The 17088-nt window shown below is 37.8% G+C and overlaps 1 protein-coding gene and 1 long non-coding RNA gene across 6 annotated transcripts in view; one reads left to right on the top strand and one right to left on the bottom strand.

The window, feature by feature from the left end:
• The window catches only part of LOC140731220 (uncharacterized), a 102470-nt gene extending 91691 nt beyond the window's left edge, over window positions 1-10779 (bottom strand). For all 4 annotated transcript variants that reach the window (XR_012099754.1, XR_012099752.1, XR_012099755.1 and 1 more), the window contains exons 1-2: window positions 10676-10779; window positions 10514-10553 (exon numbers count right to left, since the gene is read on the bottom strand). This is a non-coding gene — a long non-coding RNA (uncharacterized lncRNA). The remainder of the gene's footprint in view (window positions 1-10513; window positions 10554-10675) is intronic.
• cfap77 (cilia and flagella associated protein 77) overlaps window positions 1-17088 on the top strand; it is a 148609-nt gene that overhangs the window by 120235 nt on the left and 11286 nt on the right. For both annotated transcript variants that reach the window (XM_073052702.1, XM_073052703.1), the window contains exons 5-6: window positions 2343-2448; window positions 5053-5154. In XM_073052702.1, coding sequence (XP_072908803.1) covers window positions 2343-2448; window positions 5053-5154 — 208 coding nt within the window. The remainder of the gene's footprint in view (window positions 1-2342; window positions 2449-5052; window positions 5155-17088) is intronic.

Genomic DNA, 17088 nt, shown 5'->3' with positions numbered 1-17088 from the left:
CTCATGTACTGAACATCTGTAGTCTGAAATTTCCTTCTTGACAAAAGGAATATCTATCTGATGTCACAAGCGGTCGATATCAGTAGATCCACAGTACATGTACTACATCATAATAACTGCTTTAATAGTGCATAGAGATCTTTATGGAACACACAACTGAATGATACATTATTGCACACCCCTAATGAATATTTTAACCTTCTTCGTTTTAAGATTTTCCCATAAACCACAAACAATTAAAAGGCCCAATGGCCCTCCTCCCCTAATTAGTCACAGTATCCTGTTCATGTGTGTATTGCTAAGTACTTCAATTACCATCCTGCTACTGTCCTTGTTAGTACAGACAGACTGGGCCAGAAGGGAACAATTAACTGAATAGAAGCATGCAGTGTGCAGGTGGAAACCTGCATTGTGTACCTGGCCCCAGAGGGACAGTGTTACAACATTGCACACTCTCCCAACTGTGAGTCAGATAGAATGGACCATGGATATATTTCGAGTTTCTCCATTCAGGTAATAAAGGTGAATACATATTAGTGATTATATTATGAACATGTCGGCAGCAATAATGGTGACTCCTCACAATTCAAATAAGAAAAACACATTAATTCCTTGAATCCCTTGCATTTTGCAAAATATGCGCATATATTTTTCTAATATACATCTGCAAGATTTTCTACAAATCTTTACTAGTGAATAAAACAGCACAATTACAGAAGTGTACTGAACCATGAAACATTTTTAAAGCATTAATTAGCTCTTTTTGTGATTATTCTGTATATGCTTGCTCCTTTAGTCCTGCATTTATACAAAGGTTTTAACTCTATATTTACATTTTTTGAAAAATACACCAAATAAATCTCCCAAGCAACTCTTATGCAGTGGAGTTTCTAATGACTGTAAATTTAATTGTTCAGTTTCCGCTGTTGGAGCTGATGCTTGAGAGTACCAATGTGGCATATACTTAGGTGTTTCTAGTAATCGACCACAGATTATCACTCAGTGACTCTGTCATGACTATACTGGAATCATTGCTCCTTTAGTGAGCAAGTTTTAACTGCATAAAATATATTTGTACAACATCATTCAACTACATACATGACCACAGCCAAATTTCAACTTCTAAACAGTACCCTGTTATATCACTATCATTATTATTATTATTATTATTATTATTACAAAACTATAAGGGTGACTCCAAAGTAGCTAATTCCAAATAATCTCATTTCTGGCAATGCTGCAGATATACATCATTAAATATATGCTCCAGCAATTTTTCCTTCATCCAGGTCTTTTTATTACCACCTCAGAGTCATTTCTTGATAGCTAATACACTCAGTTCTCAATATAACCCAGATCACACTGTGCACTTCCCAGTATATGCAGTATATCATATTATTGTAGTAAACCAACAGGAATCATATGGAGTAATTATTTTACTGGTGGTACCGTACAGTATAGAAATGGAAAAAAACAAGAAATTATCCATACAAAACAATGCTTTGTTTAAAAATATCAGATCAAAGGTATAATGAACCCCTTTCCATCTAACCCCATCATCCATCGACCACCATTCCCCCATCTAATATACATACACATAAAAAATAAACAGTTTGAATACAAAATCAGTTGAAAGTCGCAGGAGGTGATTCCAAGCATAGCTTAATCTCAGGACTTCAGGGACCAAAGGCAGCTGAACGTACTGCCTCATCATTTATGTTTTCTAAACCACTCGACTTGTATCAGTTCTAGTTACCTATTATAAAGTCATTTTATATCAGCTTAACAACATTCGGTGGAGTAAGGAAGGTATCAAATATTTTAAGCAGTGTTATTAATGAACACAGATAGAAATAGCTGTTTGCATTTATAGAACCTCTCATTAAACATTTCAGAGTTTGACACAATGACTTGTGAATTTTGGAAAAAAAATTTGGGGTCCTGGTGTTCTCTGGCAATACCATCATTTATTGTTAATCCTTAAATGTTGGAGAAAATGATAATGAGCTGCTTTCTTGGATTACTGTCGTTCATCTGGTGAAGGTATTCCCTTAGTGCTCTCGGGAAGGGAATCCCAAGATTTGGAGCTAGACTGAGCAAATGAAGAGTATTGAATGTTGTTTCAAGAGAGAAATATAGTTTTGTTGTATAAAATTCTATGTTGCATCATAAAATGGAGCATAATTTTTCTATTTGTGAACATCATGTGTAAAATCTAATTGATTATTTTTCATTATATTCTAGGAAGCAACCATATTCCAACCTCATTTTTCCCTACAGTTATACAAAAGAAAAAAGTCAGTGAAATATTTGTCTATTGACTTATTACAACTTTTTCATAGGCCTTCAACCCCTATGTTTGATCTGCTAGAAAATAAATTTCAGCAAAAGTGGATAGAGGAACAGAAAGCATTAGATGAAATGAAGAAGAAAAAAAAGACTCATCAGGTTTGTTTACAGCCTTACAGTATAAGTGCATTATACAAATAACATCTCTCATCAAGAGTGGGAATGATGCATGGTTAAAGCAAGCCAGAAGTAGGAGGACTAAGTCACGTTCTTTCTACATTACGTTCAAAATAATTCTCATTGGTTTCCATGCCTAATATTGTTAATCTGTTGAATTCATTGCCACAGCTGGCTACGGAGGCCAAGTCATTGGCTATATTTAAAGCAGTCATTGATAGGTTATTGATTATTAAGTACATCAAAAGTTACTGGGGGGGGAAGGTGAAAGAATGGAGTTGAGAGGAATAATATATCAATGATTGAATAGCAGAGCAGACTCAATGGGCCGAATGGCTTAAAATAATGTCGCTATGTCTTATGATCAGGAAACTTATTCTAAATGCACTTATAAAGTCATTTTTAAATTGACTTAACAGATGTTAATTTAAAGTTTGGTTTATTTGAGTTGTAAAGAGATAGACATTCTAAACAATGTTTCTGTTTATCAGAGCCAGAAGAACTGAGGGGATAAATAAACGCTTGCATTTATAAAGCCTTTCAGATCAAACATCTTAAGGAGCTTAATACACTGTATTAGTTATAATATTTAGTAAATGTTTTGTATTACAGAATGTATTTAGATAGACAGGGACTTATTAGAAAAAGACAGCATGGCTTTGTGCATGGTAGGTCATGTTTAACCAATCTATTAGAGTTTTGCGAGGAAGTTACCAGGAAAGTGGATGAAGGAAAGGCAGTGGATGTTGTATACATGGACTTCAGTAAGGCCTTTGACAAGGTCCCACATGGAAGGCTAGTTAGGAAGATTCAGTCTCTAGGTATACATGGAGAGGTAGTAAATTGGATTAGACATTGGCTCAATGGAAGAAGCCAGAGAGTGGTAGTGGAGGATTGCTACTCTGAGTGGAGGCCTATGACTAGTGGTGTGCCACAGAGATCAGTGCTGGGTCCATTGTTATTTGTCATCTATATCAATGATCTGGATGATAATGTGGCAAATTGAATCAGCAAATTTGCTGATGATACAAAGATTGGAGGTGTAGTGGACAGTGAGGAAGGTTTTCAAAGCTTGCAGAGGGATTCAGACCAGTTGGAGGAATGGGCTGAAAAATGGCAGATGGAGTTTAATGCAGACAAGTGTGAAATATTGCACTTCAGAAGGTCAAACCAAGGTAGAGCATACAAGGTGAATGGTAGGACACTGAGGAGGGCAGTAGAACAGAGGGATCTGGGAATACAGATACACAATTCCCTAAAAGTGGCATCACAAGTAGATAGGGTCGTAAAGAGAGCTTTTGGTACATTGGCCTTTATAAATCAAAGTATTGAGTATAAGAGTTGGAATGTAATGTGAGGTTGCATAAGACATTGGTGAGACCAAATTTGGAGAATTGTGTGCAGTTTTGGTCACCTAATTACAGGAAGGATATTAATAAGGTTGAAAGAATGCAGAGAAGGTTTACAAGGATGTTGCCTGGACTTGAGAAACTGAGTTACAGAGAAAGGTTGAATAGGTTAGGACTTTATTCCCTGGAGCGTAGGAGAATGAGGGGAGATTTGATACAGGTATATAAAATTATGATGGGTATAGATAGAGTGAATGCAAGCAGGCTTTTTCCACTGAGGCTAGGGGAGAAAAAAAAAGAGGTCATGGGTTAAGGGTGAAGGGGAAAAGTTTAAAGGGAACATTGGGGGGGCTTCTTCACGCAGAGAGTGGTGGGGGTGTGGAATGAGCTGCCAGATGAAGTGGTGAATGCGGGCTCACTTTTAACATTTAAGAAAAACTTGGACAGGTACATGGATGAGAGGGGTTTGGAGGGATATTGCCCAGGTGCAGGTCAGTGGGACTAGGCAGAAAAATGGTTCGGCACAGCCAAGAAGGGCCAAAAGGCCTGTTTCGGTGCTGTAATATTCTATGGTTCTATGTTGCATTATACTGAGGCAATATCCTAAATATTCCTCCTTTTACTATGTATCAGATATTAAAATAATAGATGGAAGATATCAACATTATATTAAAATTAATATTCATACACTCCAGTAGCTCTTCATTGTAACTGTATGTCAAAAACAGAAGTTTTGCAAACCAAAAATTTCTTGTTATATAGTATATGTAAAAATGTGTTTACAGTTGTTATGCTATGAAGAAACATTTCAGTGAAAATACAGACGATGCTCACTTTAAGTGGGAGGCAGGCTTGCAGTCTTAGAAAATGGTCCTCAGCATACTATCTACACAAGGGAGAGGAAATCGAGTTGAAAAACCAAAATTGTGTTTAATTACTTCTTTCTGCAAGAGTGAGTTTTATTTCATTAGCTCAAAATTTTGGATAGTAATATGCAAGTTCTGTAAAAACAAATTTCCATTACTTAAGTGGCCACAACATAGGGTCACCTGTACAAATTTCCCATTTAAATGTTAAATGAAATTTACTGTTATTTATTATAGGAGATTGAATTTTCAAAATAAGTTACATATTGTTCTACACTGAATAATTCATGTTGCCTACTAATATTAGGCTTGGTCTGGTGATGGAATATCTAATTCTAGTAGTTTCATGTATCTGGGTTTTGTGTTTGTAGGTCCACTTTATAAAGAATTATCAAACTCGTGCAGCATTCTTGAGCAAAGCCATACCACAGGTAGATCCTCCACCAATAGTGCACCCACTTCGCTACCGAAAGGTGAGAAAGTTGATTTTTGTATTTCATTTCTTTGCTATGCATGTTAGAGTCATAGGACACTGCAGCACAGAAGCACAGGTGTGGGGAACATGCCTAGTCAAACTGACCCACACCTGGACAATATGCCTCCATGCTCCCCACATCGATGTACCTCTCCAAACCTCTTGTAAATGTTGCAGTCGAACCTGCATTTATCACTTCCACTGGGAGCTTGTTCCACACTTGCACCACCTGCTGAGTGAAGTTCCCCTTCAGGTTCCCCTAAATATTTCAATTTTCCACCCTTAGCCGAACACCTGTTGTTCTAATTTCACCCCACCTCAGTGAAAAATCTCCCCTCAGTCTCCCATGCACCAAGAAATAAAGTCCTAACCTATTCAATCTTTCACTATAACTCAGGTCCACAAGTCCTGGCAACATCCTCTTAAATTCTGTCTGTACTCTTTCAATATTATTGATATCTTTCCTGTTGGTAGGTGACCAGAACTGCACACAATACTCCAAATTTGGCCTCACCGATATCTTATACAACTTCAACATAACATCCCAACTCCTGTACTCAGTACTCTGATTTACTAAGGCCAGTGTGCCAAAAACTCTCTTTATGACATATCTACCTGTGATGCTGCTTTCAAGCAATTACAGATCTTTATTCCCAGATCCCTTTGTTCTGCTGCATTCCTCAGTGCCCTACCATTTACTGTGTAAGTTCTACCCTTTCTGTCCTCCCAAAGTGGAACACCTCACACTTCTCTGCATGTTGCTTGGTCTTTCTTTGAGCCTGAGAATGAACTTCTGTACAATTCTAATTCCCACAACAACATAGCTAGATGAGGTGATAACTCAATAAATTGTGTAATATGTCCAGTAATAACACAGTAATACTGTTCTAAGTATTAAGTTTTCCATAAATCAGTACTTACTTATTGGAGGAACGTCCCAATTCTGACAAAAGGCTTCAACCTGAAATGTTAAATCTTATTTGTTTCCTGTAGATACGGCCTGAATTTCCAAGTATATCTAACCATTTTTTTTCTTGTGTGTATGCTTAAATTGATTCCTCGAACTAGTTTAAATAGTTGTTAATCATTACCCTTAATATTGTTCAATGGCTTTGTTCTTAACAGTCTATGAAAGTGAGTTTTTCATGTTTAACAAGATTCCCCTGCAATCTTAATGTCACTGTTATTCATTTATCACTCTATTACTTTTCATTACTCATACATGATTCTTAGGGTGAAAATATCACATAGCTTACTAAAACTTAAGACTACAGGCTCAAACTCCACAGCTGGACTTGGGCTCAGCTTACAAATATTACCTTATTCATAAACTCAAATGAATTTCCAATAAAGATCATTTACCGAAAATGTTACTTTTTCCACAGATATAGCCTGATGTGCTGAGTATTTCCAGATTTTTAATGTCTTTATTTCAGATTTTCAACATCTGCAGTTTAAAAAAAATAATTAAAGCTGTTTTTCAGTTATATTCCATTAAATTTATTCTTATTCGGTATTCAATTAATGAGAGCATTTCATTGGAGGCTTAATGGAGAGAGAAATGTGTGATGACTTAAAGCAAAACACACAAGTTTTTGAACTGTGTATGTACAGAAAGGAAAAACGGTTAGCTGAGATAACCTTAGAAAGAGCAGTGAGTGAAGATTGTAGAATAACACATTTCAGATTCCAGCAGCATCTCTAGCCTTTGGTGGAGTATGGGTTTAGGGAGGCACGAGTACAAAAGAGGACTTTAAGATGAGGACCAATGCCTGAGGTGGATCTGCATGAAAGGTGGAATGGAAAGAAAGGTTCATCATGGACTTGGCATTAGGAATCCTCCACAAGGATCAAGGCTTAATTCAGTGCTGGATCCAGGATCCTCAAAGATCTGGGTCTAGGATAGAAGCTGATGACCAGGTTAGGTGTGTTACACCTGTGTCCCCTCCTTTTTGAGAATCGCAAGATCGCTATTAATTCATGTCAGGAGACCCAGGAAATGAAAAAGAGACGTTTGGAATGTCCTGGCCCTCAGCGATTTCAAAGCCACGGGAACCGGCCATTGTCTCTTGGAGACGGAATTGTGTATCGAGCACTGCGCTATTCATTGACGTCCTCAAGGAAGGAGCAACGTGGGCTGGTTGGGGGGATGGCATCCTTCCCAACCTGATTGACATCTGAGACCCCGTGAGTAAGGATAAAAGAGGGTCTGGGGAACAACCCCTTTGAGACGCACCAGAAGAAACTCTAGAAATCCTGTAACAGCGTAATAGCGAAAGCCGGAGGAAAGCCCACGTGCGTCCTTTTCCATTTGCCTCGGAATTGGTGGGCCTTACCATGGAAGAACGGCTTTAGCTAACACACAGGAGAAATCAGCCCCAACGACTCTCGAAGGATTGACATCATAAAAGGAATGGGCAAGTTTTAAACTCTCTCTCTTGACTCCAACCAAAGGCTGCAGCCTGCAGCTTGAATGAACTTGAGTGACTTTTATATTTCCATTGGACAATACATTATCCCCTAGACAACGATAGAGCTATTTCTTATTGATTATTATTATACCCGCGCTTTTAGATTTAGTATTGATGACGTATATTATCTGTATGTTTGCATCGATATTATTTTTGTGTATTTTTATCAATAAATACTGTTAAAAATAGTACCATCAGACTTCAACGGACCTCTCTATCTTTGCTGGTAAGTGACCCAGTTACGGGGTACGTAACAGGTGGCTGATCATCAGATTTTAGGGTCTATCTGGCTTCTATCAGGATCAGTAATTTGAATACTTTAGGGGGAGGGTGGAAGGTTACATTATCTGAGGAATTGTTGATAAAGGTCATGACCACAGCAGATCAGAGAGTCTAAGTGGGTACAGTGGTGAGGGAATCAGAGGGTTTAAAAGAACAATGCAGAGGGGATGGTGTCAGCCTTGCAGATGTAATTCACGCCAGAAATGCTCATTAGATATCTGAGTAAAGTCTATTTTCTCCCAAACAACGCTGGGAAGAAGAAGCGCTATGTGATATCACTTCTAGATCAAATAGCTTCATCATGGTAAAGATGCTACTTATGCAGACAATGAGAAATTATTTCAAAGTGCACTGGAGGTCACACCATCAGATATTCAGCTTACTTTTAAAATGTTACATCTTGTATAACATTTTTTTAAAATTTGCATCATAATACAGTGGAAAAATTGTGGAATCTCATGGTATCAACAGATCCTATAAGAAATTTAAATTTCCCAAGTTAAATTTAATCTGGTTGTATTTTAGTTTCACATTGCTCAGTCCATCGTATCAATTGCGAGATGTTTGCAATGTACATCAGGGATAAGAACCAACATCTTTGTTTTAAAGGCATCTGACATATTTTTACGTTTGTCTTTTACTGTGGCAGAAACAGCAATTTCCATTTGAGACTGCAGTATTACTAGATTTAATTCCTTATCATTGAATGCCTTTCAGGTTTTTTTTAAAAAAAGTTTTAATCAGGGTTAGAGGGTAACAAAGGTTAAAAAAGCTACCATTTGTTCTGAAAAAGGGCTAGTGAAGGGATCCCCAATGCAGATATCACAGCAATGCAGTTAGTTCACTGGCTGAATGGCAATATGACAAAGTTCTTTGAAAATGCTATTAATTTTTAATAAATGGTTTTTTAATTATAACTACAAGCATCAAGTTAATAGTAAGCATTCTGAAAAACAATAACATTCTATACCTTTCACTTTGAAATAAATACACTCAGTGGCCACTTTATTGGGTACCTCCTGTACCTAATAAAGTTGGCACTAGCCGTATGTTTGTAGTCTTCTGCTGCTGTAACCCACCTACTTCAAGGTTTGATGTGTTGTACATTCAGAGATGCTCTTTTGCACACCACTGTTATAACATAGTTTTTGAGTTACTATCACCTTCCCATCAGCTTGAACTAATCCCTGCCATTCTCCTCTGACCTCTCTCATTAACAAGACATTTTTACCTACAGAACTGAATGTTTTTTTTGCTTTTCACACCATTCTGTGCAAACTTTAGAAACTGTTGAGTGTGAAAATCCCAGGAGATCAGCAGTTTCTGAGAAACTCAAACCACCCCATCTAGCACCAACAATCATTGCAGGTCAAGTCACTTAGATCCAGTATTAGATTACAGCCTTAAATTAATCCCTAGCACACGAGGTCCTTCTTCTATGTACTGTCTCAGTACATAGAAAGAAAGAACTGTTAGGACACTTTTCATTTGAGATAAAAATGATGTTCACATAAAAATGAATGATTCCAGAGCAATCAGGGGTGAAACAAGCAATGCTGAAGTAATACTAGTAGGGCAGACTGAGGGTACAAATTGGTGTTCTAGTCATATTAAGTTTCTCAAGGTCTTAGTATCTGCTACTTGAAAATACTTAGATTATTAATTCAAGTCACATTTGCCCACACTTAATGTCCTTAATGGAGTGAAATGATGGGGGTGGGGAAGGAAAGGGCAGAAAGACAGAGGAACAAATGGAACCAAAATAGTACACCTAATCATTCAAGGAGCACAACACTTATTTGTAATTCTGCACCTGAAACAGTGATTTACTTTACTTTAAAATTGTATCATAAGTAGAAAGAATAAATTAATTTAGTAGGGCTGCTCCATAACATAACACAAAAGCAGATTAGAATTTTGCACAGTATATTACAAGCTGAATTTGTTCAAATCTGCTGTGAGTATTCATTGTTCAAATTTAAAGGATTAGAATGGGAAGAAAATAGACACGGGAAACTCAAAAATAAAGAAAAGATCTTCAAAATTGTTGTCATTGGAATATGCTTTGAAGGAAACAAGCTGTGTCCAAGCCCCATCCGAAATTTCTCTGCATATTACATTTTTCAATTCCTAGGACACCCTGTAAGTATGTGTCCCATTAGCATATGTCAGTAATCATTTTATAAGTTGCCTGTCAGCCCAAGGCTGTTCTACCAGGTAATGTCAAGGAAAGAACACGACCCTTCAGTGTTCAGCAGATTGTGTGAATCGCTGGAGATCTGAAGGGGGCAGCTTACACACCATAGTCAATCCCTCACCCTCTCCATCTCTTCCCCTGCATTACTGAAACTCAAACTGCTGGGAAATAACCATCTGCCTTTCTTATTGATGGCATCTTCGGTCTTTTCTGGAAATAACAATTCCAGCCATAAACAACTGAAAAATGAATTGTATACATTATATACCTTTAACAGTCAGGCTTAAATGAACTCAGCACTGTGATAAGACTAGGCTGTGTTTTAATAAAAATGAGAACTTTTCTGCAATTACTGGTCTGCTCTACCAAACCCTTACCTCTTAATCCCTGTTAAAAATGTAATTTACCTTCAGCCTGGCCGTCTCCAAGTAAAGCTTTCCTTTGAGCCTAAAGAAAACAGACTTGAATGAACACAACAAACCTTTTCACTGCCAGATCCAGTTGGACCACAATTAGCTGATTAAGGCCTTGTTATCAACTGGTAAAACTGTTCACTATCCCAGCCTCACCTTGAACTGCAGAAGTAACCAGAGCTTCTTTTCACTTATGTAGTCTCTCACATTAAACTCCTTTCTCTAGTCTCCTTAACCCTTATGTCTAGCAAAATGAATACAGAACTCAGTAGACTTTGTCACCAATATTGAGGTAATTTTCTACTTTCTTTCCTTACTCAGAATGTTAATATTCCTTCTCAGCCCCACCCACTAATCAACCAATCACTACTTTCCCTCCCATCTCTCCTCTTGAACTCTGGTAATCCATTATGTGCATGAGAACCATGTTCTGCAGCCTTGAATAATATTCTCCTCAAATTGATGAATAGCTGACTTCCCTTCTTGGCTCTGCTCTAGCTTATATTTCTGATGGCTCTTGCTTGTATCTCCCTATTCCTTTCTCATCTCTTTTAAACCTGTAATTATCACTGTTCTCAAAACTTTGCCATTACTGTGCCTGCAAACTATTAACTAACTACAGCTGCACTCCACCCCCTAAAGTCCTTGGATATGTTGTACCCTACAAGTTCATTCTTACTTTATCTGAAACTCCTTGTTTGAATCCCTACAATCAGGTTTCCATGCCAACTAGATTATAGGTTTTTTGTGTTATTAAAAAATTCTTGTGTGATTGTAGCAAAAGATTAGCTGCCCTTCCTTATCCTTTTCAATCTGTGTGCAATCTTTGACAAAGTTGACCACCCCAACCACTTCAGTGTCCTTTCCAGAATCATCTAGTTAGGAGGAACTGCTTTGCCTGCCAGTCAGAAACTTCAGAATGAACTCCAATGGTTTCTCTTTCCTCATCTGTACTGTTATCCCAAGGATCACCCATGGCAGCCTAGCATTCATGTGTATGCTCACATCCAAAAATATGGTGTCAATTTCTACATGCATACTGATGAACCACTGTTTTACCGCTTCACAATCTCCACTCCTGGGAAGCTGGGAGAAGTTACTGAGCAGAAAATAATTGGATTCATGTAAGTCTGTCACAAATTTGGTGGAAAAAGTCCTGTTTCTGTGCTTTATTCTTCTATTATTCTATGACCCTTCTGAAATAAGAACGCTCCTCCATTTCTGGATCAGCCCACGTTGCACCTGCACACTATTAGGACCATGAGTGACACTGCTCCGATCTTTAACTATGGAATTCACACCCACTAGATTTCTCTCTATATCTTTTCCCCTTTAAAGTGCTTGCTCAATCCTCTCTGACTAAAGTTTTGGTCATGCATCCCTATATAGTGTCTTGGTATCAAATTTTTTGAAATTGTCTTGTAGAGCACTTTGGGAGGTTTCTGATCACCTGTCATTCTGTGAAAATAAAGTTATCTTCATAGAATGGGATCTGTGCTGAGACCTCTGCTGTTTGTGATGTATGTAAATGACCTGGATGAAAATGTAGGTCTAAGTTTGCAGATGATACCAAGATTGGTGGAGTTGTGGGTAGTGCAGAAGACGAGCAAAGAATGCAGTGTGGTATAGATCACTTGCAGATATGGGCAGAGAAATGGCAGGTGGAGTTTAACCCAGATAAATGTGAGGTGTTGCACCTCGGTTGGGCAAATGCAAGGAGACAGTACACTGTTAAGGACAAGACCCTTAACTGTGTTGCTGAGCAGAGAGATCTTGAGGTCCATAATATTATAATGTTGCAACTTTATAAAACTCTGGTTAGGCCACATCTGGAGTATTACATACAGTTCTGGTTGCCCACTACAGGAAGGATGTTGAGGCTTTGGAGAGGGTGCAGAAGAGGTTTACTAGATGTTGCTTGGATTAGAGGGCATGTGCTATCATGAGGGGGAGGACAAACTTGGGTTGTTTACTCTGGAGTGGCAGAACCTGAGGGGAGATGTTTTGGAGGTTTATAAGATTATGAGAGGCAGAGATAGAGTGGACAAGGAGAATCTTACTTCCAGGGTAGAAACGTCTTTATACTAGAGGGCATGCATTGAAGGTCAGAGGGGATAGGTTCAAAGAGGATGTGAAAGAGTCATGGATGCCTGGATGTGAGCCTGGTATGGTGGTCAAGGCAAATACATTAGAGGCTTTTAAGAGACATTTGGATAAGTACATGAATATGAGGAAAATGGAGGGGTATGGACATTGTGTAGGTAGGAGGGATTAGTTTTTGGGTTTTTTAAATTTACTTTTTAGCTGGTTTGGCACAACGTTGTGGGCAGAGGGCCTATTTCTGTGCAGTGTTTCTGTTTCTGTTCTATGTTCTATTTCCTAAAGATCCAATTAGATTTTCAGATATTTCTAACCGACAGCCATTAAGTAATAAAGTTCCTTGCACCATTAAAACAAATAAATGTGAAAATCAAAACAAAACTGCATGGGTCAGAAATCTAACGTGAAACAAAAAATATTGGAAATACTCAGCAGGTCAGGCCGCAGCTGTGGGAAGATAAACAGAGCAAATATTTTACATCAATCGTCAGCAGAACAAATTTATTTTTATGGCTAAAACTCCAGTTGAGCACTTCGAACTGGTTACTAAAACTCCTATAAAAGTAGATTTTCTTGTTACTGTAGTTCTCATTCATCTTGAGTTCAAAACAAAAGGAAGCATGTCTACAAAACTGATCCATTTTTGTACCTGCAAGGCATCACTTCCTTCATGTTGGTCTAATTAGCCTGTGATTTAATTAATGATGACACTTTTAAACAAGACCAGATAGATTTCTGTTCCACGCTTATGCATACAATTTAGCAGGTCAGCTATTACCAGTTTACCCATAAAAATGCTGAGAGCTATTTATATTTTGTAGATTTTTCTTCTGACAAAGTAGTTTTACAGGATTATTTTAATGTTTAATGACACAGAACAGCACAGTACAGGTACTTTTACCCACAATTTTGTGCTGACCTTTTAAATTACACCAAGATTAATCTAACCCTTCCCTCTTCCTTAGACCTCCATTTTTCTTTCATCCATATGCCTATCTAAGAGCCTCTTAATTATTTCTAATGTATCTGCCTCCATCACCACATTCAGCAGCACATTCCATGCACCTACCACTCTCTGTATAAAAAAAAAACTATGTCTGGATGTTCTTCTTTGACGTCCTCGGTTCCTATCCTGGGGGAGTAGACACAGGCTGGGGATGGGCTCAGGTCAGTGCTAGTTTTATTAAGGGTGTCAGAGGTTACAAGGAGAAGGCAGGAGAATGGGGTTGAGAGGAAAAGAAAATCAGCCATGATTGAATGGTGGAGAGATGGGCTCAAGGGCCTAAATCTGCTGCTATGTCATATGGTCTTATGGACTACCCCCCCCCCCACCCCCATGCTTTCCTCAAATCACTTTAAAACTATGTCCTCTCATGTTAGCCATTGCCACTTTAGGAAAAAGGTGCTGGTTGTCCACTCTATTATGCCTCTTAGCATCTTCTACACCTCTATCAGGTCTACTCATCCTATTTTGCTCCAAAAAAGAAAAGCCTTAGTTTTTTCAGTCTTTCCTCATAAGATGTGTTCTCTAATCCAGGCAGCATCCTGGTAAATCTCCTCTGCACCCTCTCTAGAACTTCCACATCCTTCCTATAATGAGGATTATAACTATTCTATTCTATTCTATTCTATTCTATTCTATTCTAGTCCTATAACTAGAACTAAATATAATACAACAAGTGTGGTTTAACCAGAGTTTTATAGAACTGCAACTTTACTTTGTAGTTCTTGAACTCTATCCCCAATTACTGAAGGCCAACACACTATATGCCTCCTTAACCATCCTTCACTGGTGAGTACTGACTTGAAACATTGAAGGATCTATGGATGTGATCTCCAAGGTCCCTCTGCTAAGAATCCTGCCATCAATCCTGTACTCTGTCTTCAATTTCGACTTTCCAAATTGTATCACTCACACTTTACCAGATTGAACTTCATCTGCCACCTCTCGGCCCACTTCTGCATTCTGTCCAAGTCCAGTTGTAACCTATGACAGCCTTCTGCACTGTCCACAACACCACAAACCTTTTTGTCTTTTGAAAACTTAGTAACCCACCCTTCTACTTCCTCATCTAAAGTCATTTATAAAAGTCCTAGAACAGATTCTGTGTAAACGACCTCCAGGCAGGATATGCTTTGCTCCATCTACTATCATTCTCTGCCTTCTTTGGACAAGCCAATTCCGAATTCGCACAGCCATGTTTTGCTGGTTCCTGTGTCTCCTGGTTTCTAACTGAGCCTAACATGGGGATCCTTGTTAAATGCCTTACTAAAATCCATATCTATCACATCCACCGCACTACCTTCATCAATTTATTTTGTTACTTCCTTGATGTTCCTTTTTATCCCTGTTAAGAACTTAAATATTTTTAACTGCAATAATTAGAATCAATAAGAAAAGACCATCACCTTTTTCATTTGACAAGAACTTCTTAGTGGTAGTTGAATTAAAATGAAGATTTAAATCAATAGTTCATCACTAAAATTCCCACTGAGATATGATATGATTTTTGATGACTTAATTAATCCAATAACCAGCTTGGAGACAAAATATTTCCTTTAAGATTTAACTTGGCCTTTCATGATAGGACTTGAAATGCCTGTGATTATCAGTAAAAGTCTACATGAGACAACCTCACTAATTAGTTGAATTAGGGTATAATAAACTGTACTAATCTGCTGCAAAAGGACTGTAGGGACATAATGAATGTTGATTGCTATGTCTAAACAGCAACAATAATTAACAGTAAAGGATGTGAAAATAGGGAAGAGTTTTAAATAGGATTGGTAGTATAGAGGTATATTGTAGTAGCTTTACAGTGCCTTGGGAAATGTGTGGCAGTGTCTCACACAATTCTGTAGCAGAAACACAATTCATATTGAAGAATCATAATATGAATATGATGTTAAAGATAGTGGTGTCAAAATTCACAAACAACAAGAAAACTGTGTGGACTTCGAGCTTTACAGCAGTACATTGAGACAATATCAAAAACAGTCTAAATTAATCAGCTTGCTATGTTGTATTATAAAAAATTGATAGAAATTGTAAATTTGGTACTGTTTCTGTAGAATAGATGCAATTAAGGATGAATTGATTGAGAAGTTTAAGACTAAGAGGGATGCAATGTATTGAATGCAAATGGATGCCTGTAACTTCATTCCCAATTTCTGAATATGCTATGTAATAATATCAGCTCATCAATGCATTAGTATTAAAAGGCAAAGCAGAGTGCATCATTGAGCAAAGTTGGATTTCTAACAAGAATGTTTTCAATAAATGGTGGGGTGAGGTGGGTGGGTCTAGAACAAGAGGACAGAAATGCAGGATCAAAAACAACAAAACAAGTATTAGAACAAGGAATAACACACACAAAATGTTGGGTCAGCCAGTACCTATGAAGGGGAATAAACAGTCGATGTTTCAGGCTGAGACCCCTCATGAAGATTGGAAAGGAAGGGGGATAAAAACAGAATAATAAGGTGGGGAGAGTGGAAGGAGTACAGGCAGGTGGGTGATAGGTGAAGCCAGGTGAGAGGGAATAAAGAATGGAACATATTGCCCAGAGAGTTGTAGCAGGGACTGTGTCAACATATGATTAAAGTGGGTAACTTGAAGAAAAGGGAATAATGTTATGCATGAATAGTTAGGAACTTGGAAGACAGCATCCAATAAATTGGAAGGGTTTTATATTTTTGGTATAATTCTTTGTAATTACAATTTTATTTATAGACTGCCTTTAACATAGAAAATTATCCCCATGTATTCCAAAGGGTGTCAGGGAAAAGTAGTCAAGAGTATCAAGGACCAAAACTAGTCATACCAGGCAAATTGGCTTCAACAGCTGATTCTTGGTTCTGTAATCAAAGCTTTGATATCCCAAAAGCAAAATAATAGATATGGATCCAAGTATGAAACTTGTGCAAATCTTAAAATATTCCAAGTTCAGAAGCAGATTGATTCCCCTAGCCTTTAGACCTCCAGCTTAAAACTACAGCTAAACAAAGCTCAGGTTATAATGCATATGGTTCTGGGACAGGACCTTATTGCCCTTAGTGGATGCAATGTAGATTCAACAATATCTTATCAGAATTTCTGGTGTTAGGCTCTGAGGATAGATAAACTAAGCTTACAGTATATTCCCTGGGATGTAAAAGGTTACAACTGGTGTTTGAAAGGAATTGATAGTATTGATCCAGAGAAGCTTTTCCTGTTGGTGGAAGAGTCTGGGGCAATAAGATCAGAGCTGGGATAACAAGCAAAGTAGCTGGAAAACTATTCCTCGGGCATAATTGGAAGCAGCTAATTCTTTCATCAATGCTAATTGTTAGCTCAATTAATAATTTCAGATCTGGGTTCAGTAGATTTTTTGTTCATTGGACTTTGGACTTTCATTTGGACTGTGATAGAAAAGTCTATTCTAAGTTAGGCCAACAAAGTGACCTTTAAAAATGGAAGAGATAAATTA

This window comes from Hemitrygon akajei, chromosome 7 (genome assembly GCF_048418815.1).
Source record: "Hemitrygon akajei chromosome 7, sHemAka1.3, whole genome shotgun sequence".
NCBI classification, from domain to species: Eukaryota; Metazoa; Chordata; class Chondrichthyes; order Myliobatiformes; family Dasyatidae; genus Hemitrygon; species Hemitrygon akajei.
Note: the sequence above shows the minus strand (reverse complement) of the source record. Positions and strands in the feature narration are given on the sequence as shown.